The sequence below is a fragment of the Fringilla coelebs genome (assembly GCF_963513975.1).
Source record: "Fringilla coelebs genome assembly, chromosome: 8".
NCBI lineage: Eukaryota > Metazoa > Chordata > Aves > Passeriformes > Fringillidae > Fringilla > Fringilla coelebs.
The window spans coordinates 18,891,214-18,911,252 of NC_140066.1; the positions used below are offsets into that span (position 1 = coordinate 18,891,214).

Here is a 20,039-nt window from a genome sequence, read left to right on the forward strand (position 1 = left end):
AAGTTTGAAATTAGCATCTGGCTCACATAATTAATTGCATTTCTATATTGGAGACTGCCCTCAGACTATTGGAGGGCAGAAAGAAAAAATGGGCCTTGTCCTTAATTACTATTGTTTTACAGTGGCTTTTTTTAAAAGCCATACTTTAAATTTTTATTTAATACCCCATTCTTTCTGAATTATAAACCTCGAATATGTAATATGTAATAAAATAAATAGTTTTTTTATTTTCTTACTTCAACTGCAGTTTTATACCCAATGCCTCATAATCTTTTCACTTTTGCAGAAACCAAATAAGTTTTAAAAATATATACAATTTAGTTAGATTGTTTCCATTTCCAATGTTTACAAGTTACTCTTCTAATGCATATCTAACCACTTCCATATGTCACCTTCTAGATAAGGACTTAGAAGTACAACAAATGGAAAAAAATACAATCTTATACCTTGAACAGCAGATTTCTATTCAAATCCACCCACATGAACAGAAACACTTTTTACAAGAAAAATAAACTGTACAGAGAGTTCTTTAATTTAAAGATCTGATTCAGCCCCTACTGAAACCAGCAGGACATCCCATATTTCAGATCCTAGGTAAGAATGAGAAGATAGGTAATCAATGTAAAGGATTAGGGAAAGATGAAATGTTTGTGTGCACCACAACGCACACACAGTTGTTTCACCTGGCTGAGTATTGCATTTTTTTTGCTATGGATGTGGAATGAAAATATTGATGCTATCTACATCTGTTCATATTGCTGGAAAAAATTAATATTCCATCCAATTATTAGAATGCTCTTCCTTTAAAGAGGACCAGGGTTTAAAAGCATCCTATTTTTTCTGTCAATTTCTTGATTTAAGGTGTCTAGTGATATAGTGGTATAAACTCATGGGCTGGAAATGGTTCTACATTGTTCAAGCAACCAAAGGTCACCAAACTGAGTCCTTCCATGCAAAAACATAACTGGTGGAATGACCACTGATTTGCAGTGCAAAAGCAAACAGTGCACAACAATAGATGAGGGACAACTGATCTTTTCTCCAACACCAACAGAATCCTAGATCTTTATAGTTGCCCTCTGGACAGTAAAGCTAATTCCAAAGGCTCCTACATCCTTGCTACAGTCCCAACACATATTCCTAACAATGAATATGTTATTACACAGAATGCAAAAATTGTCCATAGCAGTTTGACACAGCAGTGTTGCAGTGCTGGCTGGCTTTCTTCATACTTTGAGCCAAGAAATAAATGACTTACGCAGGACACGTTAAGCAAGGTTTTTAAATTACTTTGTAATCTAAAAAAGCGTATAATATAACACTAGTCTGTGCTGGCATGACAACTCTTTCAAGTAGTTGCTGAGCACTCCCTGGAGTCCAGTGGAATAGCAACAGGAAGAGTCATATTGTAGGAATCATATTCAGTAGGAATCCATTGCTCGCAGGATCTGAAGGACTTCCAGCACAACTTCATAACAGAATAAATACTCATCCTGTGTGTGGAGACACCAGTGTGAAACACCTGCTTATATTCAACATAAATTCTAGATAAAGAAGGATGGACTAGCTGAAATTACATGTTTTTATGTTATGTGTTCATAACATCAGCATCTATGTCATATGGATACAAAACGCACATATTTCAGAGAATCCTTGTTCTTTTTATTCCATCACTGGTAAAAGTACAGGAACTCTAGTTTAAGATGTGCTCAACTCTCACTTAGGACAGTGAAGATTAAATATTTGCTTAATTTTAGTCACATGCTCAATCATTACCCTGAAGAAAAATATATCAAAGCGTGTGCTAAAATATTTGCCTATGGAAGAACTTTAGTCTTCTCTTGGTTTTATTCTCGGCAACTGTTTTCTCTAAGGTGAGTTAACAGCATCTTGTCTTTTTTCTGTGTGAAAAATCTTTTCAGGAGTGGGTTTAGCTCAGGAGTAGAAGGATTTACTCAGCAAAAGCAAGAATTCAACTAAAGGGTATAATTTTTCAGGGTAAGGTTTATAGTAAATCCTGTTCCTGTGATACTTGCTTTTCTTCTTGCTTTAGAAAAAGAAAGGGAGGTATGTTGTATTTGTCCTATATTGCTGTTTTGCTTTTATTTTACTTATTCAGTAAGGGACAGACTTTCATATTTAAAACTAGATACCCCTTGCCTAGAGGGCTGTTATTTTCCTCAAATAAGAGCTCTAAAATGATATTTTAAGCCCCAGCTTTATCATAGCATATGGAGCTGTACCACTTTTTAAAAACCATTATGATCTACTTGCATATTTAGAACTTACCTTGGTTTGGATCATGCCAAAACGCTGATCTCGCAAATCTCTCACTATCTGCTTGATGTTGAACTGTCAGAAGAGAATAGTTTTTATTTTGGTTGACATGCAAGTTATAAAGAAAGATTTAAGAATGTTCAAATGGGAAAGCTGTGACAGCTATTTTAGAAATAGTGTATTTGTAGTTACTATCTTTGTTGTTTAAAACGATGAAAGCTGGGCTTATTCTATTTTCTTAGGGTGAATTCTTAGAGGATTTATTCTGTTCTAAGACGTTCCCACCATGTTGTTGACCTACCAAGTTTGTAATACTTAACAATGACCTGTTTGATACTTACACATAAATCTTTTTCTATATGGCTGAGAAGAATTTCAACACACAGCAAAACTCCACTTCTTCCAATTCCAGTGCTGCAATGAGCAATAATAGGTCCTGTCCTGTGAGCTTTTCTCATGTAACAAATAAATTTTACAAGCTGCTCAGCCAGTTTGGAAGTATTGTGGTCTGGCCAAGTGGTAAATTGCAAATGACTTATAATGCGCTTTTCTTCTGTCTGGAAGAGAGAGACCAGAAAGGTCAAGAATTATCAGTCCCAAAACCAATTTGCAAGGAATTCCACTAAAAATTTTCTGACTGCCTCATTCTTAAAATTGTTTGTCTACAGTTCTTTAGCTTTTCATACTTGACTCCAATAAAGTTTCTTGAGGTTTGAAGAAATGCACTCAGAAACACAGGCCTAGGAAATTTACTTCATATGACTTTGATGAGATGCTTAAGTTATTCTGTTGCCTTGAAAGAATGTGGTTATGTCATTTGTTGGTAATATTAATTGAATTTTCCTGGGTCAACACTTCTTGTTGCCAGTTCACAAAGCCACATTAAAATCTGAATGCTAGGTACCTGGATTTTTAGTATCAGAAGAATTTGAATGTAAATGTGGATTTCTGCTGACGTAGACCTCTGGCTTTCTGTAGTAGTTTGCTACTAATCCACTACAAACATAGCAAACTTAACATGTTCATTGAAACAATCACAAATGGTGTTCCATCTTGCCATTTTAAGAGTCTTTTGGGAAGACTCGTGTCAAATGCTTTACAATGCTTCACACTCAGTGATATAAGGTAAATTTCCTCAAATTGTTATCTTGATGGAAAAAGCACCAGGTTTAATCTGGCACAGGTTTTGCAAAGTTTTTCTTAATATCAAAGCAAGACTGATGGACTTATACCTGCCCTTTTTTCCATGTTCTTCCACCTGGATTCTGTATTTTTAAGTTTCTAAAAAATTGCTGCTAGATTTGTAGTTTCTTTTCATGAACAAAAAAAGTGTCGTTTGTCCTAAATTCCCCTCTTTCCATTCCACCACCATCATGGAATATGAATCCACTCTGGTGGGGATGTGATTTGATGAGAACAGTAAACAATTCTGCAAAACACTGAACACACCAGTTCTGTGACTATTAGAGGTCTCATTTTTGGAAGTTCTTGTCCAAATGTATATAATATTATATCCATTGCTTATGCAATGAGCAAAAAGTGCCTCATTAATCCTAATTTCATGCCTGTTATTCAGATTTTTACAAAATATACTGCGCACATATTTGGAGGACGCAAACAATACTACTTGTATCCACTCACATAAACTACATAATCAATTTCATCACATGGGAAAGTAGTAAATCAACATACCTGCTTGTTGATAATTTCTATTTTTCTAATTATGAAGTATTCCAGAGTCTGGTAATTGTGTAGCCTGAGATAGAAATTAGCCAGGTCTTTAGAGTTATAGGGAGATTCAGGCCAGTATCGATGACATTTGACTTGCCCTAGCTCCACTTCTTTTGTCATCATGGCAATCACATCTGATTCACTCTCCCAGACCATTTGCCAGAAATCAGCCATAGTGGATGGAAGAGGCCCTTGGGTTATAATATAAAAGTGTTCCTCTTCTCCAACATTCATTCTAATGTAACTTGCATTAATGTAGCCATTCTTTTCTCCCAGAGGAACTCGTGTCTTATCATCTGTACAGAAACAGAAAGATGCTCTTTCAGCTGTGGATCTGAAACAGAGTTCTACCATCTCCAGCATTCAGGAAAGAGGAAACCTCAGTCCCTCCAGAAATGTATCCCTCTGGATTTTAGAATACATCTGACTAGGAGCACTAATATTAGCCATTGCAAGTAGGAATTCCCACAGATAAATTGTATGCTCATTGCAGCTTTATTTCTCTTGAGGTACTTGTGTAACACTGTGGAAAGCCTTCTAATTACTATAGAATTGTTTGCCAGTGTTCCAACATAGTGCACCCAGTGCTGCTTCTCATGAATTGTATAGGAGTGTTGTCACTGGATATTGGTGTTATAAACCAGGAGAACCTCTAAGAATACACATATTGTATCACTGAAATATAGAGATGCTACACATTTTCACATGTGTTATCCTTTCGCTGCAGTTTAGGAAGACAAGAAGGGTCCAGAAAGTTTTTTTGTGTTTCTCTGATGACTTTGTTCACCAAATGTATGTTCTTATTTCTGTGCATACTTACATGGAAGGATATCTCGGTATCTGTTTTTATTCTGGTTTTCTGGTGCTTTGCTAGTTCTGCAGTCATCTATTGGTTTCACATGTTCTAAAGCCTAGATCAAAAAGAAATAGTCAATCCATGCTGTCCACATTCTCAACAGACAACTTTTACAGTGTCAGTGTGGACAAACTTTACTGCTGTATATAACAGAGGACTGGCAAATAGACTTTACAGAAGAGAATCACTACATCATTGTCTAAACTTCTAGGCAAGGAATTCAATTTGCTTTGTATTTTGTTTGCCCTACACAATATTTCTGCATTTTCAAGTGACATTTCCAACCCTCATCCTCAGACCCCCTCATTACAAGTCCCTGTTGTATATTGCTGTATTATAGATGTTTGGAATACTCTCTTGGCCGAATGTCAGCATTTATGATTGATAACATGATGACTAAAGCACTAACTATTGCACTATTAACAGTGCAAAAAGTGACTGAATACTTTTCAGTGATGGAGTAAGTGATGAATATGGGGAACAGCACCGATGGTATTAAGTGCAAATCATACAGTCATTAAGAACTTCACCGCAAATTTAGGGGAATTGAATGCAGAGTAGTCAGAAGCAGGAATGTGCAAGTTCATTTCATCACATTTTTGTGTTACCTCGATGTTTTTTTATTCTTCTACATATTTTCTGTGCATTGCACAATGCTCAGTCATCACATTCTGCCACTATACATTTATATGAACTGAAGTACATGTTCTTGAACACTTTCATCATGTACTACAGCTTTTACTCAGATAAAATATCCACTGGCTTTGGTAACCAGCGCTTTACTTATTAAATCTTTATGTTTTCTGTGCAAACCTGTGACTGAGCTCATAGTAAGCCACACCTACATCAGTAATGGAATGTAATGAATGAAAATTAACACATGCCCTTGTGCCTTCAGGGAATGTCAGGAAATCCTGAACACTTGAGCCTGTGGGATTTTGTGCCCAGAAAGTCAGAGATGTAAAGGCAAATAAAAGAAACTGATAGCATTACAATTACTATGGAAAAGTGGCAGCAATCCATTGCACAGGTAATGAGCATATCCTTTAAAGGAAAATCCAGTACTATCTTGAAGAATTATGAAATAATCTATTCTTTGGGAATGTGACGATAACTTCATACTCTGTTTATGTTCTGAAACAAGAGATTTTACAAGCCTTCCTAATATTACATTTTTTTTGTGATTTATATGCAATCAGATGTAATTATGTGTTTTCATCATCTGTGGACGTAAATTACTTTTTCATTATCATTTCATCTTGGCCATAACAGCATCTTGTGGCAATGAGTTCCATGGATAACTGGAGCTTTCCATTGTGTGGAACATTTTTCTTTCAAATGTTTCTACTTTAGTTAATCCTTAGCAGCATGGACTTCTTGCTTAGGTGCAGCCCCTAGGATAGTTCTTAGGTAGATGTCCAGCAGAGCGCAGGGGGCAATAAGAAGAAGTCAGTCGAGGAAAAAGTGATTCCTAAGCTACATTATGAATGTTACATTTTTTATTTTCCTTCTACATGGGCAGTATCTTTGAACAGGTAATGGTGTAAGGCTGATATGTGTGAAAGGAGAGATGCAAATACTGTACTACCACCCAAACAGCAGAGTAGAAACCCCAATTTGGCAGGAATAATTGTCAGAGAAAAAGGATGCAGTAAAGATATACAAGCTGAACTCCCATACACTGTATAGAAACTCACTCTCTTAGCTGTGCTGAACTGTTAACTCTTAAGAAGTAATCAAAGTTTACCATAAACTCCTTTAGCACCTCTTGATTCTCAATCTGCAGCTGAAGTCCTTGAATAAGACCTGTTATGCCAGTCCTTGGATCTACTCCACTCTGTGATGGTTTCAAGTTAATTAACTGAGTCAGTTCATCTCCAGAAGCAAAGGTTCTGTCTGTGTTTCAACAAAAACAAAAAAGCAAACAGAAAAACAAAACACAATTACAGAAAACCAAGAAGTTTTTAATTATTATTGTTCATACTGCAGAATCTTGCCTTTAAAAACCAGGGAGCTGCAGTATGTATATATATTTTGCTGCTTATGTTGTGGAAGTGAAATATGACAAAATAGAAGAAAATATTTTCAACTTACTTATTTTCACAGCAGAAAGAAGAATAAGTCAACATCATGGATACAACCAGCACCACATTTCATGTTATTTGGAAGCAGATCCGACTATTGCAAGTTATTTCCTCACAGAGTTTCTAAATACAGTCTGTTCTAAATAAACTGTTCTTGCAGAATTGGAGACTTTAATGCTAGTTTATACTGGTATAGGAGACTGGCCACATCTTCACAGAGAATCATCTTCACGTTTCCAACACTTCATGCCAATTAGTATTGCCACACTCCACTGCTAGGAATAATCATGGCAATTCTTCCTTCCTAAAGTAAGCAAATATATTTTTCTTCTCATCTTAACTCATACTGCCCTTCAAGAGCAATATATGAACTCTCTTTGATGCACCAAACTCAGGATTCAGTTTCACTACTTAGCTTATCCTGAAATGTATGTTCTGGTCTAGTACTTGACAGATTAGGAAAATGGATAAAATTGCATCTTCAGAAATATCACTATTCTACTGGAGTGATAGAAAAACTTTTGTTCCCATGTTGAGTAAAAACAGTAGCTTGTTATATAAAAAGTAATGGTTTGAGGCAGAGAAATTACGGAATTTGGGTTTTTTAGTCATAGACTACTGTTTGTAAAGGATAACATACCAGCTGTCTCAAAGAAAAGCTGATGATGTGTTCCAGGGTTTTGTTGCAGGATGAAGACAAGAAGCAATGCTCTGCTTTCCTCCTGTAAGGTATCATCACTACTCTTAACTAATTTCTGTTACAATAGAGTTGTGCTTGCTGCGTTTGTGTCTGGGCTACAACTTGCCCCTGCCTTGCCTGAGCTTTTAAGACACTTTCTGTTAGTATTCCAGTCTCTAACCCTTGAAGAGGCTCCTATTATTGAGTTGAGGGTGCCAGTGAAGACAAATTCCCACTCCTGACAGAGCGCACTTTTTCCCATGCACCTCTCCTTCCAGATCAAGGGGAATTAAAAAAACCAAACTCTGAGCAGGTAGTAGATGATAGATTGTTTATCATCTTTTGTTTGTTGGCCAGCAAGGCTTGGTCGTGTGAGGGAGTTACCTGTGTTTTACTTCTAATAAGAGCCATCAGCAACTCATTGCTTCCACCAGGTGAGAAGAAGCAAGAAGAGAGGGAGCAATCTGTATTTCACAGAATCTGTGAGATACTGCAGCATCCTCAGTATGATTCCTTTCACAAATTATTCTCATTTGGAGTAGAACGAGCTTAATTTTCATGAAGGAACAATTAGGCAGACTCTTTCTCCAAACTCTTCTGGGTGTCAGAGGGGCTTTGGCACTTGAGCTGTGAAAGTGCTCCAGTACATGCTTAAGCACCTCAGTTCTAGAGATTTTAATGAAATTGTCATGGAGGATGAAATTCAGTGATTCTGGGGACAGAGTCTTGAGAGACAATTTGACCCTTTGTTCTGCATTTTTAAGTGTTTCATTTACTTTTTTTGCGAAGTTGTATGGGAACAGTAAGGGAGAGAGTAGAGACCACATGATGTATGTCTCCTTTTAGAGCTACAAAAGTTTGGAAGGCCTATCTATGCATCAGTAGTAAAAATTGTGTCTGGAATGCTAGTATTGTTCTCAATGTAGATATATGGAGATTCTGGGCTATACTGTTGAAGAAAAAGAGAAGTTTTTGCATGATTACTTCTAGGTAGAACAGGAATCCTGTGGGACATAACATCATCTTCATTGCTCCAGCTGCCTGACTCAGACTGTTGATTTTCTCTTCTGCAGCTTTCACATTCTGCACATTTCTGTGACCTGCAAAACAATGTCAGTTGAAGTGGCAGGAGCTTTGATAATCTGAACCATACAAAGATTTTGTGTTTAATCTATTTGTGCTTACTTTTAACTTTATTAAGCAACTATTTACAAGAGTTAGTCAGAACTCTGAAGATCATAAGTTCAAGGAGTTGTACTACTATTTTTTCTGGAGTATTGATTACAAATATAGCTACTGAAAAATACTATTTTTGGTATGCGATTGTTGGATTTTTTCAGATGTAAGAGCATACTCTGAATAAAAATCTTCTCAAAAATGACTGGAAGTCAGGTTTCTCACAGCTAGAGACCATTTTCATGTAGGACATTTTTCAATTGTTAGCCCTTACACCTGGAAGCTTCAATTCCCTTGTCTTAGTAGTTGTGTGGACGCTGTTTAGCAGCTCTTCCTGAAGGTGGAGCTGCATTCCAATAGACCCGTGTTCTGTCATTTTCATACTACATTAGGAGAGCTGGAAATGTACAAATAATTTATCCCTACTATTCATTTTAATAGTTTTACTTCATTTGAAAGACTTACCTGTCTGAAACGTTACTGATGAGGTCCTTATAGTCTTGTCCAGCCAGCTGACCTTGCAGGGATTTGTCTGTTCTTTCTGCATCCTGCATGTTTCAAATAAGAAAAAGCTGTGAAAAATCAGTACACAGAAACATCAAGAATATAGTTACTTTCATCAACACTCTTATTTCTGACAGAAATGTGTCCTTTGCTTAAGAAGGAAAGGGAAAATATCATAGTTTTCACTTTCAGAAGTGTGTGTTGCAGTAACTAGTTGGAGTAAAAAGCCTTATCAGCTGCATTTATAAGTTTCTGAACAATAGAACAATACAGTCCAGAGACACCTCTACATCTCAGCATGCATGGCTGACTTTGAAAAGTTTGTTATATCCTCTCTGATCTGAGAAAGAAAATGCAGTCACAGGAATCATGAGTCACACTCTTGCCCTCCCAGTTCTTGGCAGCAGGAAGCACCAGAGTCTGAGCTGGAACTGTTGGTAGTAATTTCCTTTTTTTATCTTAGACACAACAATGCCAACAGCAGAATTAGGGTGCAGCTGCTCTGCTGAAGAAACACTCAACTAACAGAGAAGGCAGACCCTTGATGATCCTCCATATGCAATAGAAGCAATAGTAGTGGTGGCTGTTTATCCATCCTAAAGAGTAATAATTAGGTCCTGCATTTAAATAATGATGCAGGATATCTGCTATTAGTATGTGAAAGTAGCTTCTTCTCAGCTGTAGTGCTTGATAAATAATTATTTAAATTTTAGTTCAAATTACCATTTTTCTTTTTCTGGTTCAATTACATTACTTGAATCAGGGTTTGGATTTTTCCTTTGTTTTCTGGAGGATAAGAAGACCTAATTTTCTCACATTTACTGAGGAGTTTTACAGTTTTAAATTTATAAATAATAGATGCTCTGAAATGTGGAATGTCTTGCAGGACTTACTAAGATTCAAAATCATAGCCATGTTTGAAGAAATTTAGATGCATTTGAATTTTGAATAGAAGTGGAGATAGCTGAATAGAAATCTTTTAATGTACATGGTTTAGAAATACTGAAAAGGATGGTAAAATTAATAAATTATTCATTTCAGTATTATAAAGAATCAGAAGACTTGCATATGCCACTTTTCTTCCCTCCACCCTTTTAGCATATGTATTATACTTATCATATGCTCTTGTCTCAGTGGAATCCTGACTCCCTCAAATGTCAGCAGCTCCAGTCATGGCAGCACACTTCCCTCACATTAAACATTTTTTTCATTAAGAAGGTGTGGTTCTTGCCCACATTGTAGCAAACTCATATTGTAAACAAACATGAGTACATTGCCTGATAACTTCTGAAAACTTCTCTGATTTTACCTTGTTGCACATTTGGTTGGAGCCTTCTTGCTTGAAACTGAAAACAGGCTGAGCTTGCAGGCTTTCCCCACCACTTGCTGAATACCAGAAAACAAACAAAAAAAAAAATCAAATGCATGAAAATATAGATCCATTTCTTCTCTGCTGCTTAGACCAAAGGACTTTGACCTCAGATGGGGCACTGAGATACAGTGTCTTAAACTGGCATGGAATCTCCCTCTTGTGAATGCCTGTGAGGGTTAATAGAGCACAAATGCCATATGTCACCACCAAAGAAGCCAGAATAATTCAGACTGCCAGAAGATACAATGTAGTAAAGCCCTGTGCCCTGAATCAACAGCAGCTATAAAAAACCAGGAAACTATTTAAATCTGCTCTCCCTAACCCAGATCATTCCTTCACAGTGCTAAGAGAAAAATACCATAGATTAACTTTGCTGCCAGTACTTGTATAATACCATTGTGTTTTGCAGGAAAGCAGTTTAAACTTCCCAGAAACTATGTAATTCACTGATATCATGTAAGAAGAGAATGGCAATGGCAGTGTCTTCTTGACTAAGAAAACTCAAAACAAAGCCTTCAGATTGTAACCAGAAGGCCAGATGGAGGAATTCCATATCCTTCCCACTTAGGTTTCTCCACATTACAGGATATGTTTCAGTATTCAAAGAAATAGAAAGTTGAGGACTATAACTATGTAACCTATTGGTAATTTTATATCCTTACTTCCATTACCAGCTTTAAATAGTAATTAATTTTTGAGTATTCAGTAGAGCAGAGCATAGAGAACAAAGTTCTTTCCATAGAGTTAGTCATGCCCATTAAGTACTGCCCTTTGCAAGATGGGTGTGCTCTCAAATGAATGACCATAGACCTGGGAGCAGAGGCTTCTGGATTTGAGCATGAGCACCACCCAAGAGAGAGGATCTGTCTGCCAGACAGAACAGGAGGTGTAGTGCTTCTAGAAGATAAGTAGGAGTGATGGGATGTGAAGTTTGTGGGAGAAGTATTTTAGCAACTGAGCCAAAAACAGCCTGTGATTCCATCAGAGAGTTGCATAAAATGGGGTAAAATCAGACCAACATTCATGACTTAAAAACTTAAACTGAGTTAAAGCATCTTTGAGGGTCTTACGGCTTTGTTCCTAGATTTAAAAATCACTCTCAGACATTCCTTCCCTGTGGTCCTATGTCTTGAGTAGTCTAGCCAGAGCTTCAAATCAGGGTGAAGAATGTGTTTGTACCTACAGCTATGAGACAGGACTAACAGTAAAATCGACTTGCTTTGCTAAGACCAAAGTTGAATTCAGGCAACACATAATCCCACTTCTGCCATATGATGAGTGGATGTGGCTGCTTACCAGGCTCTGCTTTTGTGTTTGGAGTGGAGGCTCTGTTGCTCTGGTTGCCTGAATAAGCCCAGTGCAAAGCCAGGCTTCGGCAGACAGTGAGTTGAACAGTGCCTTGCGCCTTGCGCAGCAGATCTGTAACCGTCTGGCGCGGCAGACCAGACACAAAAGTCTCATTCACCTGAAAAATACAATGATGTGTATTTCCAGATTCCTGTAACACAAAGCCCTAGCACTGGGAAATCTTCATGTAACTTCTTTGAACTTCATATGTCATTATTTTCTCCCATTTGTGGGAGAGAATTATCATTCTCTCCTAACTCACTTGGTCCTTCATCTTTATACCTTGAGTGCCAACAGGACACCCAGAATTATAGTCTGAGATAGTAAGTGGGCTTTCCCCCATTCTTCATTGAGAAGATGAAGTGAATGAAAGCCAGAAAATCAAACAATTTTGAAACTCATGGAGGGAGAAGAAAAAATAATTTGGTGTAACAAAAAGGATTATTTATATTAAAAGGTGGCAGACTGGCTAGGATAGTAAGACTTTAAATAAAGACTGAAAAGCCCCAATTCCAGTGCTTTTTGTTTGTCTTGATAATACCTAATGTGACAGGTTCTTCCCAGTAGGCTCCTGGTTAGCTGTGACCTGCATGCTTGGCCAGTTAACTCTGGTTTCCCTGAAGTTTCTCTGGAATCCTCACAAGGAACAGTTACAGTCAGGAGTAGGTGCACCTGGCTGCTTGCTCTGTGATTCTGGGTCTGCCTCTGCTGGGGTGTCCAGCTACCAGCTCTGGAGAGGTCCAATCCCACAGGGGGCTGAAGTCCAGGGAAGACACAGGGCCCAGGACAGCCCTCTGACCACCAGGAGCCAAGGGACACCACCTCCTACATGTTACTGTGTAAGGCAGCATCACATTTCCAACCTGCACCACTTTATATAGGACAGATGCTCATTATAGAGTAAGTTGAGAAAATCTAAGCCAAAGCAATGAAGAGCAAACATTACCTTCAGTAAGATGTCACCAACTTGAAGTCTCCCATCCAGATCTGCGCTGCTGTCTGGGCTGATGGCTTTTATTAGGATAGCCCTGCCATTTTTTCCTCCTACCAGTGCAAATCCTAGGCTTCCATTTTCTGCCTTTTCCAGCTCAATCTTAATAATGAAGTCCTACAATAAACAAGGATGCAGTCTAAAGTGGCATTTATTCCGGGGAGTATTTTGTTTGCATTTTTTATTACCCAAGATTCCCATTATTTCCACAGTCCTCACTGTCTGATGTGGATTATGGGATATAGCCTACTCTTGAATAGAACTATAGAGCTTCCAGGGATCAAGATAAGAGCTGCATGTATATATCAGAATAAAAATAGTACATACTTATTTTCATACTCTGTTTAATAATTTGTGCTGGGTAAAATAACCCCTTGAGAGCAAAGAAAGGTGTACTTCTGTAATCCTTTTATAATATATCAAATAAATCACCTTAATTGACAAATAAGGCATTCTTATCTCCAGCATGACAGGAATGAAGTACATAGTTTATTCTCCTAATTTTCTATAATTTAGATCTTAATCTTGTAATCCCAGCATTCCCATCTCTTTTACTTTAGCACTTCACTTGCTTTTAAAATCAGCTGCTTTTTAGGGTCAAGTACTATGTCAGAAAAAGCAGCAAGCTAGAAATGTTTATGACTTGCAGCCTGACTGGTTCCAATGCTACAAATATCAGCCTCGTTAATTATTTTTGCAGGTTTAACAGATAAACCATCATGGATTAAATCATGCAGAAGAAGCAGTGATAGTGATGGCATAATAAAAAATTAGAAAATTGTTTGAAATTGCTTGCCAGGTTGGAGGTCTAATTTTAACAAAAGACAGCTTTTTTTTTTTTTGAAAACCAAAATCAAGAGAAAACTAGTTAATCTGTTCACATGAAATATCAATCACAATTTGGATCATTTCAATTAAAGTTACTTTCCGTGCCTTTGTACCAACAGAAGTGATGTTTGTGCTTGTAAGAATTTCCAAGCATTGTATGCTGAGCATGGAAATAACTTTTTTTTTCCTCCCAACAACAACATTCCTCTGTATTCAGGAATTCATAATAAATAATAAATAACTTTAAAAAGGCATTACTCTTGCCAAATTCAAACCATATTGGTCTATATCAGTGCTGCATAACACTGCAAAGATTTGGGCTAATTTTGCTCTCTTTTCAAATGTCTATCAGAAAATTGCAGAATGAAACATATTAATCTCATTTTTCAAAGATTGTTGTTGAAAATGTTTCACAATTGCACATATTTACCCCAGAATCCCATGCTGTGACATTGTGTGTCTTTTTCCTATGCTACCTTCTTTCAAGCATTGAAAGACAGCAACAAAAGAGTCTGTCTCCAGGAAGTGCCCAGTGCATTCTGTTCTGTGAATGCTGAATACAATTCAACACTTACAGGACACTCCATGTGCATTATATTTACATTTTCAAAGAGAGGAAGAAAGTGCATTAAATACCACTATTGAAAAAATCTCTCTCCATGTAGCTCACTTCACTTGATGTACCACCTCACACCTCAGAGTGTCACTTACTTTACATTCTGGAGAATCAGGAGTGTTCTGCTGAGCATCACAGTTTGTTTCCTCCAAATGTTTCTCTGTGAAAAAGCAACAACAATTTTTAGACAGTTGTCCTGGTAAAACACAGTATAACACTTAAAATCTCATTCAGAGACATAATAAAACGTGTTATATTTTATATGTGAAATGCAAAATAAATCCCACGGATTTATGTGGCCTAAAACTCCTGAAATGTGAATCACACTGTGACCTTTTTACCTCCCTGTGAGCAGGTTCCAAAACAAGCTTTAAGAACTGCATGCTACAGAGACACCAGATGGAGAACAGTAATGTATAAATGTTCTCTGAAACTCCGAGGGAGGCAGGATTTTTTATGAAGAGTTAATCTTTCCCAGGTGATACCATTATCACTACAAACTTACTTTTCTTTCAAAGAACACAATTTTACTAACCCTAATTGAAAAATGCAAAGTTCCTTACCATGTTGATGCAGCAGATGCTGCTCCTGGGAGTTCAGGTTTTCATTTGACAAAGAAGTATTGGCATTCTCTGTTTCAGCCGGTGGTCCTAAAAACAAACACATATGTTTGCTCTGACAGGCCTCCTGCTAAACTTCATGTACACATGGAATGTTAACTCTGTGCTTAGGTCATTAAACAAAGCATCAATATCCAAACTGATGTTATATGAAGCAGTGTGAGACCACTGCATGATTAAGTTTGCCAATTTACACAGAGATATAAGCATTTCAGTCATGAATGGCAGAGCTACTGCATCTTAGCCATTGTTATTTTAAAAATTGTAACAACAGAGACCAGACTGAGTCACTCTAGATATGTGGCAATGATCAGGCAGATGAAAGAACACTCCCATCTCTACCAGCCCCACCAGTTTTATGGTTTTGCTTTATCATATTTTGATCTTAGCTGTCTTCCACAAAGTACTCTTAATGTGTGAATTATTGAAAATAATTAATGTCCTGTAGTTTTAAAAAGCTGCCTGTTGCAATTGCAATTTTTGTATGTGTTCTTGTAACTAAGCCTATAAAAATGAAGGCTTGCTCACAACAAATTATTACAGATTTATCTATAAATCTATGAGTGATGATAGCAAATGGAACTCCAAATACAAAATTACTGTAGGTTCAAAGTGCCTATAAAATGGAAGAATCATAGAATCATAGAGCAGTTTAGGTTGAAAAGGACCTTAAAGATCATCTAGTTCCCACCCTCTGCCATGAGCAGGGACAGCTTTCACTAGACCAGGTTGCTCAAAGCCCAATCCAGCCTGCACCTGAAGATTTTCCAGGATGAGGTGTCCACAACTTCTCTGGGCAACCTGGTCCAGTGTCACACCACCATCACAGTAAAGAATTTCTCCCTACTATCTCATCTAAACCTGCCCTCTTTCAGTTTGATGTCATTCCCCCTTGTTTTACCACTACATGCCTTTGCCAAAAGTCTCTCTGCAGTGCCCCTTTAGGAACTGGAAGGAGCTGTAAGGTCTCCCCAACATCTTCTCTTGTCCAGGCTGAACAACTCCAACGCTCCCAGCCTGTCTTCACAGGAGAGGTGCTCCAGCCCTCTGACCATCTTCATGGCCTCCCCTTTAAATTGCTCCAACAGTTCCATGTGCTTCTTATGCTGGGGAGCGCAGAGCTGCATGCAGCACTGCAGGTGGGGTCTCACAGAGCAGTGGGGCACAATCCCCTCACTAACCTGATGGCCACACTGCCTTTGGTACAGCCCAGGACAGGCTTTCTGGGCTGTGACTGTACATTGCTCAGTCATGTTTAGCTTTTCATCAACCAACACCCTCAAGTACTTCTCTCAATCCATCCTCTGCCCAAGTGTTTATGTTTGGGATTGCTCTGACCCATGTGCAGGACCTTACACATCTTGTTTTATAGGAGAGGCAGGTAACTGTGCCAGTACAGCGATCATAACTCTGTCAGAGATGGACCATGTCTCATTACCTATTTGAAGGTGTCTTGACAAATATTGGAATCTGCAAAGCTCACACAAGGCTGTGTAAGCAAAGTCCTACCAGGCTACACATTTGCTGTGCTTTAGTTCTATCATGTTAACTCAGAGTACACATAACTTTATCCATATCTCGTAGAAGGTTGCTTCAGTTTATAGAAACAGACACATGGCTGCATGTGTAAGGAAATCTGTCACTAACTTGACTTGGAACGAGTTCTTCAGGTAACCATATGCCAGTATTCAGATCAGTGTCAGCATGTGAATAATTGTGGTCCAGGGTTCCTTTCTGAAGTCATGTTTGCATGATTAAAAAAACCCCAAACCATTGAGATATCCAGTCAGGTAAATGAAACTGGGGTTAGGTCTGAGTTAATGCTGCAGCCAACTGTGCATTTGAAAGTATTCCTTGTATAACTAATACCCTTTGTATGTGCTGACCTAGATGTGATACCACTCCTTCCACCTGAGGGTGCAGGTGTAGCCTTTGCTTGCTGAGACTCCTTAGGATGCTAGAGCAGTTCTGGTGAAATCTTTGTGGTGCAGATGATGGCTGAAGTTTTATATCAGTTAGAGTATCAAATATCTCCCCTTATAGGAATGCTTTTATATTAACTAACAAATATTGGTGCTGCCTGCTGATTTTATATACTTCATTAATAACAGTTTAAAAAGGTGGTCTAGATGATGAAGTAGTGGCTCATATTAAATAGTGGCTCAAGAAGTGTTGGAAAACTTCTTAGAGAACAGCTTCAGTCAAAACAGATGTTGAAATATGACCACATAAAATTCCAATTTAATAACAAATTTAAAAAATAGAAACTGAATATATAACAAATTACTTTTTTACAGTGAACTATACATTTTATTTCTGTCTTTAAACAGCTACCAAATTTTCTTCAGACTCTTAAAATGGCCATAACAGAAATACTGAATGGCAAGTTACAATTTGTTAATAAGTTTTAAATGCAATGAATCAATACCTTATGCTTATTTTCAAAATCAGCAATTTTTGAACTAAAACCCAAAAACATTAGCCTTACTTACTATTTTCCTGCTCTATAGGAACCACTGGATTGCCATTTCTGGGGGCAGAAAAAGTGAAATATGTGAGCCATTAAGCGCCGCATGCTTTGTAAAGCACATTTGAAAATTATTTTTAGAAATTCAATTGTTTAAATAGTAGTTGTCCTTCTATGATTTTGTTAGTGGTGTTTTTCTAAAGAGAATTGATATCAGTATATGTAAATATTTGACTGTAGTGAAACATTTTGTTGAAATGTGTTGGGGGAAAAAATAAGCATGTCAAGTCACCTCTCTCAATACAGAGCTGCTTTCTGGTCCAATTTGAATTCAGCTTTGGTTACCTCCTGTATAAAGTGGGAACACTCTTTTGTAAGTTCTTTTGCCCTGTTTCTGTTTAGCTCCTTAGTTTGTAAATTCTGACAATCAGGAGGTGCTGCCTACTAACTTGCTGTACAGGAAGATGTATTATGAGGCAGCAGTGTCTTCTTCTGTTAGATAAGCACAAGTTAATAAAACAGTGAAAAAAGTTTGAACTATGTTAAGAAAGCTGTGACAGCCATTCTGTCACAAGTTCTGGTTACATAACTCAGTTGCTCACATGCTTTGACTTAATATTTTACCATTCCTCTGAGATCTTTGGAAGCTATTTCTGCATCAGTCCAGGACCTGAGCTGGTGCGATATCAGACTGTGGAACACAATGAATCAAAAGCGCAGCCATAAACTGATGAGCAAAATCCTTTACAGCTGATTATTGTTCAGGTCTGGAAAGACTTTCTGGTCATGCTGCAGGTTAAATGCAGCATTTTTAGTACCTTTCTAAAATGTTTGGCTCTTGGAATTATATCAGAATTTCTGATCTACAAGTTTCTTGCTCGTAGATGTGAATCTGAGATTATAAGGGGAAAGTTGACACTAGTGATGGAAATACAAAGATTTTCCCTAGACGACAAAACATATGAAAATGGTGCTCAGCCTCACAGTTAAAGGCTTCACATTTGTTTTGGATGATGAAATTTGAAGAGTTCTCATTTGTGTTGTACGAGTCTACTTGCACTTGCTGTGTTAATTGTATTTACAAGGAGTTAAGATGTCTTATGAATGTTATTTATTGGGTTGCAACATTCAGACCTTTGAGATAAAGCATTTTTCAGTTTTGTGTTGTCTGACTTGTTGATGTAAAATTTAGAAACTTGCTTCAGCATTAGGATCAAGAATGCTCAGATTTACCTTGTGGCTTTGATTCGAACATTCTGGGTGGCAGCTTCACACACTCTCACTGCATCATCCAGGCTAATGCCCTCAGTGCACAGTCCACAGATGTAAACAATCTGATCTTGTGGCTGCAAACTGCCTTCCACACTGGCAGGAGAGCCAGGCACTATCTCTAGTACATAAATACCTTGTAACTTGCTTCCAGCTCCTCCTGTCAGCTTCAAGCCTAGAATAATGCAGAGAAAGCATCTTTTGTGGCAGAGTGTTTTGAATTTCACTGTCAGTGACTTAAAGTGGAATAAATATGAGTCACTGAAAGATAGGCTAAAGAAATCACTGACATAAAAACAGTCTTGCCCCAGTAAAATGGGATTTATAAGCTGGACTGAAAGAGTGAAATGCCATTAGATGGTAAAAAAAGTATGGAAAAACTTAAATGGTGGTGTCCATCTCTGCGTTTCAGTGCTGCCCTAGTGCTTTATTTCCCCTGATGTTCAATAGTCATTGCAATAGGACACTGAGCAGCGTAGCAGCAGCTCCCTCATTACCTGAACATTTAAATGCCTTGCACCCTTCAGGGTGCCATGAGAAAGGAGGCCTACAACAGCTGAGGAGGGACCTACACAGCGCAAACTTCACTCAAGGAATCTCTGAACTAACTAGTTCTGACCTGGAAATGGAATGCTGTACATGGGCAAATATAACCATACTGTTTCCTGAGTCTACAGTTTTATTTGTGTGCAGTACTCATAACATGCTACAGAAATATCACAATACTCACATTGTGGGGATTTCTTTTATCGTTTGTATTGTTTGTAGATAAAGCCTGGTGTCTGTGGTGAATCAAGGATCCAAGTGGAGATTTTTTTGAATAGCAAACTGTAGTCTCAACCTGTGACTCATCCTACTTAAACTTTACCTTTTCTTCAATTTTTTTCTTTCCCTCCAAATAGATCTTTATGTGTCTCTGCAGGTAGTAGACATTATTATCCAACTACCCAAAACTTATGTATATAAGTAACATAAAAATATGATACTGGAAATCTGCCAGAAACTTCAGTTAATTGGGTGATCATGCAAAGATCACTTTTCCAGCTACCTTCATTAGCCTAACAAGAGATATTAGTCTTCCCTCTTAGGTGTTGCCCAAACAAAAGCTCTCATTCCTTGGTCATGGGTGATGATGAAAAGCATAAAGGTGTCAATGTCAGTTTGGATCATACTGATCTGAGAGCACATTTGCTTATGATGATCTCATGCTGCCATTCCTGTC

The 20,039-nt window shown here is 37.8% G+C and overlaps 1 protein-coding gene across 1 annotated transcript in view; it reads right to left on the reverse strand.

Moving 5' to 3' along the window:
* Positions 1-1,421: 1,421 nt before the first annotated feature.
* The window catches only part of FRMPD2 (FERM and PDZ domain containing 2), a gene marked incomplete at both ends in the record, with an annotated part of 52,602 nt that continues 33,984 nt past the window's right edge, over positions 1,422-20,039 (reverse strand). The window contains 15 exons of the mRNA XM_084210657.1: positions 1,422-1,493; positions 2,290-2,352; positions 2,619-2,834; positions 3,970-4,304; positions 4,829-4,919; positions 6,612-6,760; positions 8,612-8,727; positions 9,269-9,351; positions 10,617-10,693; positions 11,976-12,144; positions 12,973-13,134; positions 14,557-14,621; positions 15,025-15,111; positions 17,574-17,611; positions 18,782-18,992. Coding sequence (XP_084066783.1) covers positions 1,422-1,493; positions 2,290-2,352; positions 2,619-2,834; positions 3,970-4,304; positions 4,829-4,919; positions 6,612-6,760; positions 8,612-8,727; positions 9,269-9,351; positions 10,617-10,693; positions 11,976-12,144; positions 12,973-13,134; positions 14,557-14,621; positions 15,025-15,111; positions 17,574-17,611; positions 18,782-18,992 — 1,934 coding nt within the window. The remainder of the gene's footprint in view (positions 1,494-2,289; positions 2,353-2,618; positions 2,835-3,969; positions 4,305-4,828; positions 4,920-6,611; positions 6,761-8,611; positions 8,728-9,268; positions 9,352-10,616; positions 10,694-11,975; positions 12,145-12,972; positions 13,135-14,556; positions 14,622-15,024; positions 15,112-17,573; positions 17,612-18,781; positions 18,993-20,039) is intronic.